This window comes from Antrostomus carolinensis, unplaced genomic scaffold (genome assembly GCF_000700745.2).
Source record: "Antrostomus carolinensis isolate BGI_N321 unplaced genomic scaffold, ASM70074v2 scaffold25321, whole genome shotgun sequence".
Classification (NCBI taxonomy): Eukaryota; Metazoa; Chordata; class Aves; order Caprimulgiformes; family Caprimulgidae; genus Antrostomus; species Antrostomus carolinensis.
In genome coordinates this window covers 5,820-16,406 of record NW_010295209.1, presented here as the reverse complement: position 1 = coordinate 16,406, position 10,587 = coordinate 5,820, and the positions used below count along the sequence as shown (strand labels likewise).

The 10,587-nt window shown below is 37.4% G+C and overlaps 1 protein-coding gene across 1 annotated transcript; it reads left to right on the top strand.

Moving 5' to 3' along the window:
* Positions 1–10: 10 nt before the first annotated feature.
* On the top strand, positions 11–9,919 carry PEX1 (peroxisomal biogenesis factor 1; the record flags this gene model as incomplete). Its single annotated transcript, XM_010177909.1, has 10 exons — positions 11–181; positions 1,600–1,734; positions 2,328–2,392; positions 3,110–3,252; positions 3,330–3,433; positions 4,581–4,757; positions 6,360–6,590; positions 8,049–8,246; positions 8,596–8,726; positions 9,630–9,919. Coding segments are annotated over 10 exons (1,440 nt in total), but the record flags the coding sequence as incomplete, so codon positions are not given.
* Between the last annotated feature and the right edge of the window lie 668 nt (positions 9,920–10,587).

The window sequence follows — 10,587 nt, the reverse complement described above, 5'->3', positions numbered from 1 at the left end:
TTTTTTTTAAGCAGAATTGAATCTGTCAACTACTGACTTTCAGAAAGCTCTAAAAGATTTTACTCCATTAGCTCTGAGAAATGTTAACCTTCATAAACCTAAGGACATTGGCTGGGACAGGATCGGTGGCTTAAAAGATGTGAAGCAGATACTCATGGATACCATCATGTTACCTGCAAAGGTACTTAGTTCTTTTAAATTAGTTACCTGAATTTTGTACATAATGTTAGCAGGGGAAGAATGATTTTCAGGGTGTGACAGGGTATTTGACAGAAAGATGACAGGTATGATTTTAAGGTACTTTTGTAGCTTCCCAGTCAACTGTCTTCATCTGCTGGAAAACTTTCTCCTTCCCTCTTCCAAATACAAAGGCAATGTAAGAAAAGCTTGTGCTTTTCTACAGACCAGGTGTTGCCCTAGAATATTACAGTATTGATCATATCACCTTTGCTACACTCTCTTTTTTGGCAGGGTTTGTGATTAGGCTCTGTAAAGGTAAGATTTCCACCTGTCTTCTGCAGTGCTTTTGCTAGAGGAGTACTGACAATCCATCACTTTCCCTTTATTTTGCTTTGGCCTTTCTGCCTTGCTTAGAACTTCCACCACTGAGTTGAGCCATCCATTTCAGTCTTCAGAGAAATGACTGAACAGTTTTCTGTATGATGGGCAGAATTTTTTACTGTATACCTATATAATTTAATCATATCAGGTGATTACAATAGGAATTTAGAAATACCAATGTGTACATTAGAAACTCTAGTGCAGGGGTCCTCAGACTTTTTAAACAGGGGGCGGGTTCACTGTCCCTCAGACACTGTCGGGGGCCGGACTATAGTTTGGAAAAGAATGACCGAATTCCTATGCACACAGCACATATTTTATTTGTAGTAGTGCACAAAAACCAGGAAAAAAGAATGCAATATTTAAAATGAAGAGCAATTGTAATCAACAAAAACAAATAATATTTGAATGTGAACTATGGGCCTGCTTTTGGCCAATGAGATGGTCAGTGTCAGGTTCCATATTTGTCACTGCTGGTCGCAGCAAGTGATGCCAGTGTTCATCAGTCAGTCTGGGTCTGATTGGAGATTTCAGATGTTTCATTCGGGAAAACGGCTGCTCACAGGCTGCCGACTGAGCCTGCCCGGCAGAGGCGATGCCCGCGCCGCTCGCCCGCCGCCGGGGAGTCGGGGACGGGGCGCTGGTTCCGGCCCAGTCCCGGCGGCTGCTGGGTTCCCCCCAAACCCCCGGCGGGGGGGGACGGGGACAGGGAGTTCTGTAAGTACCGGTGGGTCGGATTGAGGACCCTGGGGGGCCGTAGTTTGAGGACCCCTGGTTGTAGTGCGTCCCTCTTCTGCCCCATTTCCTCTTGGTAAAAAATGACACTTACTTGTATTTTAAGCACCTGTGAAGCCTAGGAACCTGCTTCAGCCCCAAGTAAACTAAAAACAATCCAGATGAACTCTTGTGATAATAATGTGGATAAAAGAAATTAGACACATTCTGTTTAGACAAAAGTCAACACTAATCAGTGATGTTACAGTACACTGCAGAATAATTACGTATTTTAGAATATGTCTTGTTGAAACTCTTTTCCAGTATCCAGAATTGTTCGCAAACCTGCCCATACGACAGAGATCAGGAGTCTTGCTGTATGGAGCACCTGGAACAGGAAAAACACTGTTAGCAGGAGTAGTTGCTCGAGAGAGTGGAATGAATTTCATCAGCATAAAGGTAGCAAGATTTTGAAGATTAATTGATTAATTTTATTAGCTGAGTGGAATAGCTTAACATAATACCCCTGAATATTGCTTGTGAGGGCAAAATACCAAAGTAGGAAACTCACATTTCAAATTTAGTATGTCTCTGGATATCTTGCCATCTGATTTCTGGAACTTCACAGTTTTATTACTGAGATTTTTTTGTATAATTATTCATTAGGCAGAATTATCAAATTTAATTAGATGTTCTTAGTTTCCCATTTTTTACAAAAAGATCCTGGATTTTGGTTCCACTGGAAAATGAAACTGAGCTATGCGTTTTAAACATATTTTCAAAATACAGTGTAAGCTGTTGCCTTGTGATACAGTAACACATGTTCTGTTATGGTAGAAAAATTGAAATTATTACTTTAAAATAAGTTGGAATGCCTAAAAGATTATTTTGGCTTATCTAGGCCCCTTAGCTCATCTTCAGAGATGCCGCTCTCTTGATCACAAGAAAGGTCACTGTAGTATGTGAAATCTATGCTGATGTTGAATTACCCTTTAAAACTAAGAAAAAAATCATGAGTGTTCTTTTCTGATTTTTTTTTTTTTTTTTTTTAGGGACCAGAGCTGCTGAGCAAATATATTGGAGCAAGCGAGCAAGCAGTTCGAGATATCTTTAACAGGTTGGCTTTGCAAAGATTTGTGATGTTATAATTTAATTTTATTGATTGAAGCTCTAAGAAATAGTTTTGTTGTCCTAGAAAAGACTTGGCATCAGATCACAAAAACACCTGAAATAATGACTTATGCCAAACCAGATGTTCAGATCTTGGCAAGTTCAACTTGGCCATCATTATTAAAGAGCTGAGCATTTCAGCTCAGATCAGTAGTGCACTTCTGAAACTGAACTCCCAGTTCTCTCCATTTGCAGTGCATTGGTTCACATCACAGAATTGTTTTGGAAAACACTGAGTACATAGGATCATACTAGACTTGGTATTGAGGTCCTCAGTGCCATTTGCTTTGTTTTTACTGATCTGCCCTTGCTGACCCTCAGTGCTCACTAATGTAAGCAGATCTTACGTAGCCTTTCCTTCTCACGCAGTTTAAAGTGTAGGCAGTCTTTGTGTTAGATGTACATAAGCCAAGACCTCATCTGCAGTGACTGGCTTTTAGAGCTTTCATGTATATTAACAGTTAAGTACTTCAGAAATTATAGAGTGATTCCATTGCAGTCCAGTTCTTCAGAATATTTCTACAGAAAACAGATTTTCTATTCTCTTGTCAAAGATAACTGTTTTCTGAGGCAAAAAGCAATTGCCTTTAGTATTTCTAAACAGTTTTACCTGTGACTCAGCCTTAAACAGAATTTAAGTGTTGCCTTTTTTTTTTTCTTTTAGAGCTCAGGCAGCTAAGCCTTGTATTGTTTTTTTTGATGAGTTTGACTCTATTGCTCCTCGGCGAGGTCATGACAACACAGGAGTTACAGACCGAGTAGTTAACCAACTGTTGACTCAGTTAGATGGCGTGGAAGGCCTACAAGGTAATAATTCATCTGTGTGCTCCTTTTCATGCAAAAGTTTAGCAGGTATTAATTATATTTTTCTGCATTTTCCTAAGGGGTTTATGTGCTAGCTGCTACTAGTCGCCCAGATCTGATTGACCCTGCTTTGTTAAGGCCAGGTCGACTGGATAAGTGCCTGTACTGTCCACCTCCTGATCAGGTGAGGAAACAAAACATTTTACATGAGAGGCAAGGAAAAAAAAAAATCAAACTAATGAGCTTTATTCTGCTTTTCTTAATATTTAGTGGCATTTCAAACCTGGACAAAGTGGACTTGATTACCCAACTGCACTTATACGTATAACAATATAAATTGACTGATCTTATGTGTTTGCATAAAACTAGAGAAAGACAAGGCTGTTTACCACAGTCTTCAGGATCAAATCATGTTCCTGATGTTTCAAATCATGTTCCATGTTTCAAAAAAAAAAATTTAAAAAGGAAACTGGTCTGCAGAAAGAAATCAGATGCAGGATAGTGTTTATCGTGTCCTGCATCTTTCCCTGAATTATGAGTCCAGTGGATATGCTGTTCACTTGAAGTGATGAACCATAGCCATTTCCAACCCAAGTTTTGAATAATCTGAAGTTTCCCAAGCAGTTTGATTCTGAATCCAGTTGATCCCAATCTTCTTTACCCATATTTAACTTGGAATATTCAAGCTCTTTTTAAGTCAGGTATGTCACTAGTTAGGAAAGGAGTGAGTCTTATTGATTTTAGTGGGGTTTGGATCGGGCCTTTGAGGCTGTACAATGTGTCTTTGATTCCCCATTTTATGAGAAAAAAAATAATGCTATTCATTTTCAGATTAGTTGTCACATTTAACAAATACCACATAATTTAATTCTGAAGGACGCATGAAGAAGATGATCCTGTGCCTTAAGAACACAGTTATACTTTTTTTTTTACTTTTTTTTTTTTTTGTAAACTTCTGATTTAGAATATGATCATTTAGGTAAACAGAAGTTTTTCAGTTTTGTTGTACTCCTCTTTGAAAAAGGACATATAAGTAGCAGAGTTCACCTTCATATTTTTATATTTTTCATATATAAAAATCACAGATATGAACTGGATATTTAGAGAAATATATGTCTCCATGTACTGCATTTGGTAAAATGTAACAAAATGTATTGATTACTCTACAGTATGTCCTATATATACTATTATTAGAGTAGTATCTTCATTAAAAACATTCTTCCTCCCTCAGATAGGAAGTTGCTTGTGACAGGGCCAAAGCACTATCTAGCAATCAGGACAAGGGAAATAATGGGTTGCTTTACTGACATTTTTTTTCTCCCTTTTTACAGAATGCACGCTATGAAATCTTAAAAGCTCTCAGTCATTCTCTGTCCTTGGCAAATGATGTCGACTTTCAGGATTTGGCAGCAAAAACAGAACGGTTCACAGGGGCTGACCTAAAAGCTTTATTGTACAATGCCCAGTTAGAGGCAATCCATACTACTTTAGGTTCAGGTTTAACACAGGTAAATAAAACTGATATAAAAAGAAGTCTCTTCTCTTTTGATGTTGATATGTTTGAAAGGATTAATTTTATCCTTTTTTCTTGTTTTTAGTAAAATTATGTTTAATAAGATTTAGTTTTCCTGTATTTCTATACAGAGGATTAAAATCTTAATATGTTTGCAGAAAAATGCAAGAATAATGTAACAAATTAGTTTATATACTTGTTAAACAAGTTTTTTTTCATTTTATGATAGTTATTTAATGTTAATTAGATTTATGTAAGCCAAATCTGTTTATCATTGTTATGAGGAACGACTGGCAGATCAATAGGAGAGATCCCACTCAGAGTTTCTTAGGAGTAGCTAGCAAATTCAGTTTTGAGGTGGCACATCTTTGGATGATGAAGAAAACAAGAGATTGGTGGGTTGAAAGATGTTGAAGAAAGCAAAAGATTGAGTTTGATCTGAGGTCAGGAGAGAACTGGTGAGAGGATGGTGATATCTGAAGTGGCCTGCTCTGGCTCATCTTCCAGGCACCAACTAGTACTTGCACTTCCAAGGTACAGGATCCCCCCCTTGGTTTATACCCCTTGTGTGACTGACAGGTCCTTTCCTCTTTTAGCTTCTATTCAGCCATCTCTCCTCACATTTTTTAATGCCTGTCTTCTGGTTCTAGCTGGAAAGGGGCAGGCATGACTTCCACTACTTGGAGACCACAGGGAAGGGTTGGGTCTGGGTTACAAAACCAAGGACACCTCTTAGGTTCTTTTTTCCCCAGCTGTTACCAAGGATGGGGCTCTGAGGGTGCAACTCTTAGTATTGGGAAGGATCTCCAGCATACCTTCCCTAACAATCCTGTCACTTGTAGCATCAGTAAGCAGTTGTAAGGATACTTGAGGACTGTCTGTCATTAGAGGAGGTCATTGTCTAAAGCAGTCATCTACAGAGTGGTTTGCACCCACTCCATGGGGTGCACAAGACAATCCATTGAGGTGCAGGAAGAAAACGTTAGAACTTCAATAGTACATATATGTAAATCACAAATAAATAAATATGCATATATTTGGTGGAGTGTGCTCAGAAATTGTTTATTGATAGGAGTGTACGATCAAAAAGGTTTGCAGACACCAGTCTAAAGCAACAACTGAGATTTCCACATCAGCACGTAAAATGTGTTGACTGCACTAAAGAAGAGTACAGCAATTAGGCACTGTAAAAGCAGACTCACTGCAATCTCCTGAAGTGCTTTACACAAGATTCAGTTTTTTTCAATACTAAATTGCCTGGAGGGAATGGTTGAGATAAAAGTGATACATTTCTACAAGAGAAAATGTGCATCATTTCCCAGCACTTGCTTTAGTGAGTGAGACAGTTCAAAGTGAACAAACAAAACCTTAAGATTATCTCCTCAGTTATTTTTCTAGCATGAAGACAGAAAGTTCTGCTTAAAGGCATTGGATTTTCTTAGCACAATATTTAGAAATATACTCCCAGAGGAAGACAGATTACTAGAGTCAGATGGAAATCAATACTTTCATTTGCACTGTATATGAAATTTTTAAACATATTTCAGATTGCAATTATTATGAGTGAACACTTCTAATTTTCTGTTCTTTGTCACAGGATTTTGGTTCTAGTTCCGATAGCGACTTCAGTCTCTCTTCCATGGTTTTTCTAAACCACAGCAGTGGCTCAGATGATTCGGCAATAGATGGAGAAGCAGGGCTAGACCAATCTCTTATTTCTTTAGACATATCTGACTTGCTTCCTGAAGATCCAAAGTCCAACATGTATCGTCTTTATTTTGGAAGCTCTTATGAATCAGAGCTGGGAAATGGAACTCCTTCAGAACTGGTAAATTACTCGCTTAATATTCTGAATTTTCTAAATATTGTCAGTTGTGAAGCAGAAAAACTGAACTAGGCAAATGGTATAGTTTTATAGCACAATTGTATCTGCTTCGTCTTTCAAACTGTGTTCAGCTTATACCTGTGGTCCCTGTTGGGGAAGAAGATGGAAGGATGTGATCTGGCAAAATACAACATGGACTTCTCTGCGACTTAAAATCAAAATCACAAAATACTGCTTGATACCTTATAATCAAGCAAACTGCATTCATACTAGATCTTACTGTTTGGTCTAATGGCTTGTTGCCTTTGACCAAAGTTCAATACTAAAACAGTTTTCAACTTTTTGGTGGGTGGTTTGTTTTGTTTTGGTTTTTTTAAAGTTAGTTTTATTACTAAATAATGACCATCCAGCTTTCAAGAATTAAGTAATAATCCCAAGAACCAACAAACATTTTTCAGTTTCCAGTAGAGTGTGCACTAATGGAATAATCTGACCATAGGATTGTGTAAACCACACAATTAAACCTTAGCTTCCATCGTTGCTCTTAAGAAGGAGAATTCCTGTTGTAGTATCACATTGGACAGAAAGCTGCATGTTCTCTGGCTAGTTTGCAGATAGGGACGTGCTGGTTGGCTACCCAGCACCTGCATAGCTCATCTCGCTTGACTGCCAGGAAAGCAAAACAGAATATGCTGCCTCTGAGCTCCTTATGGTGAACAGATGACTTCAGAGTTTGCATGTGATCCATGGGACATTCATTTTCAAGATCTGTTGTAGAATTGCTATTACAGGTTAGTTATCAAAGCTGTTAGACTTGTTTTCAAAACTGTCTTGCATTGATTCTTAAAGCCAAAAATAAGTTACCTTGACAATGGAGAGCTACTTACTGACTGCTAAGGTGCTTTTGTATGTTTTATCTTGCATTGCAGATGATAGTGTTACATTAATGTATCTTTAGAGACCTCAATTTTCTTCTAGCTGTGAAAGTTTTTCAGCAAGGCTACAAGGACTTTGATCTCTTAAAGTTATTGAACTTGAAAGTTCACACTTATCTAGTGCACAGAGAATTTTGAGGTGATTAATACTTAAATTATGAGTCACTCCAAAGCTAACTACATAAACTTGCCCAGATTTCAGAACCGCTGATTTTCATAAATAAATAAAACAATGGACTTAGTAGACCTTTATTCTTTTTGAGATAGAACATTGCAAAAATATTTAGACCTTTTCTAAAGATTAAACACTTTATTTTCAAATTTGTACTTTCCCTCAAACACCATAGCAAATTAACGTAAATATTCTGTTTAGAAGGTTATGTCAGTGATATATTTTTAAGAGAAAGTACTCTTTTTGCCAGTGGGGGCAAGTGCATACTGAATTAAATTTGTAGGCTAAATCTTAATGGTGGCGTCGCTCTTTTGGATCCATAAGTTAATGTATTTCTCCTTGTGGTCATTTTAGAGCTCTTCGTGTTTGTCTGGACCAAACTCTATAAGTCATGATTTTACCAGCGTGACTCAGAGAGACACGTCATCACGACCCTCAATGCTTAGAACAGCTTCTCAAGAAGACTCCCTGGAAAATAACCAGGAGCAGCAAACAGAGCACCTGAGGACAGAAATCAATGCTATCAAAGCCAATTACAGAAGCAAGAATGGAGTATGGCTTTTTTTTTATCATTTAGTCTTAACACTTTTCTATTGTTTTCCCACACTTCTTGTTATTTCAATAAATAATTTCTGCAGTAATGTTAAATATAATGTAACAAAAATAGGAAAGATAAATAATGCCTAGTTTGAGGAGGAATAAGGCAGATGTTAACATTCATAAAACTAAATAGTTATTTCTGTATTATTAATACTGGAGGGGGTGGGGGAGTTGTGATTGTATTTATAATACATTTGTCTGTACATGTAACGAGGAAGTTCCAGAGTTACTGATAGTCACGGCACTATGTCTTTGTTTCTGTGGTAATTTTTCATTGTCTGTTCATGGCTCTGTTTTCAAGGAGGACAGCACCCTTAATCAGTCAGTGCTTGCCAAGAACACTTTAATTATTACTCAGTCCCATCTGATGACTGCACTTGAGGGTATAAGACCATCCATTAGCCAAGATGACTGGAAGAATTTTACTGAACTGTAAGTATTAATTTTTTTTGTAATTGTGTGTTCAGTGGAGAATGTGGTCTTTTCACATTTCTTATTTATCAGAAACACAATAGTTATTTAATGTGGGGAAAGGCAGAGTTGAATAGCTTCTGACAGCAGTTTTTTTCAGAAATACTAAATTACATACAAAATATTTTACTGGTGCATTGTCTTTTATTGATTTTATTAATGTAGGACCTAGAAATTCTAATCACAGGCCAGAAAACCCTTGTATTATGTTCAGAGCTGTACCAGTACAAAGAGGCACCGATTCTCTGAGACTTAAGAGCTAGGTCCTTCCTGCTCCCACTGAGTAGTAGCCCCTCATATTTTCAAGTTGCTAGGTTTTGACTCTCTGTAATGGCCTTTGCAGATGCTGTGTTTGGGAGAAGGCAATAATCTGCAGAAGGGGAGAATGTGTCTCCTTAGACTTGGAAAAGACTGGAGTGAAAAAGCTGGAAACTAGTGTCAGGATGTTCTGTGATCTCACCAGCAGGTTCTTCTGACATGAAGATTGTTAAGACTCGTCTTCCTTAGCTTGATACATAGATAAACAGGTCTTAAAGTTTTTTTGGAAGGGACAGGGAAGGAGGAGAATGGGAGATGATTCCCAGGAGTCTATACTATCCTACCCACATCTATTCCTTGTCCCACCTTTCCCCCTGAGCCTCAAAAAGCAAAAATAAATAAAAGAGGAAGCAGGGCAGAGAACTCTGAGTTAGGTTTGTGAGTGAAAACTCTTTCAGGTCCCCAAGTCTGAGGAGGCACGCACTCTTCGTTTCCATAAAAATACATGTAAACATTTATAGTTCTGTGTTGCATTAATGTGTATCTGAGGAGGCATCAAACAAAGGCTTTGCATAAGAATTCGCTAACATATTTCTCTGTTTCCAGGTATGATAATTTTCAGAATCCCAAGAAGAGGAAAGGACAAGTTGGCTCAGCATTTAGACCAGGACAAAAAATGACTCTAGCCTAGTAACAAGTATTTACTTGTAATTGCTGAACTGTAACTGGAAATGACAAATGTGATTAAATCAGATTATTTATATTCATAGGGATTGATTAATGCAGCAGTTGAAGATAAGTTTCTTTTAAACTTACATGCTGTAAAATTATGTCACATTTTATTTTGAATAGAAAATTGTCTTCCTTCAGATTGATATTAAATTTTTGAGACAACATTGGTTATGTTCTGTCCAGTTGTTTGTCACATAAAATTTTAAATTTTACTTTTTATCAATATAGTTGCCAAAGCCCAGCAGTGATTTCCTATCCCTGTTTGTTTCCTCACAACAAATAGATTCTGTTTGAATAAACTATAATATCTAATGGTGTAAATGTTTTTTAAAAAATTCTAGAAAGCTATTCTCTAATGGCCTTTGGAGAGGTGTTAAAGAAGGGTAGTACTTCATATATTTCTTGGTAGGCAACTAGTCTAATACTTATAGAACCACAATAGCAAAATAAATAATTCAGAAAAACCAAGATAATTTAATCTTGTTTTCTACCACTGTTTATTATTCAGAAGAATATCAAGTTGCATTTCACAACTGTATCTTCTTGTCCCCATTCTTTTCTTCTTGGAGACTGTTCAAAAACACCTCTGATGTTTGGAAGCTTTCTAATGTTACATCCTGAAATTTTTCACAACTCCTGTCTTGCATGAAGATTGTTAAAAAGTTGTCTTCCTCAGCTGGTACATGGATAAGCAGGTCTTAAGGGGAAAGAAGGAAGGGGCAGGAAAGGAAGAAAACTAGAGGTGTTTTCCATGAGTCTATACCACCCTTCCACAACATTTTGCCAATGCCAGGGGGTTTTGCTCAGTTGATTTTTCACTAATCCTCCTTCT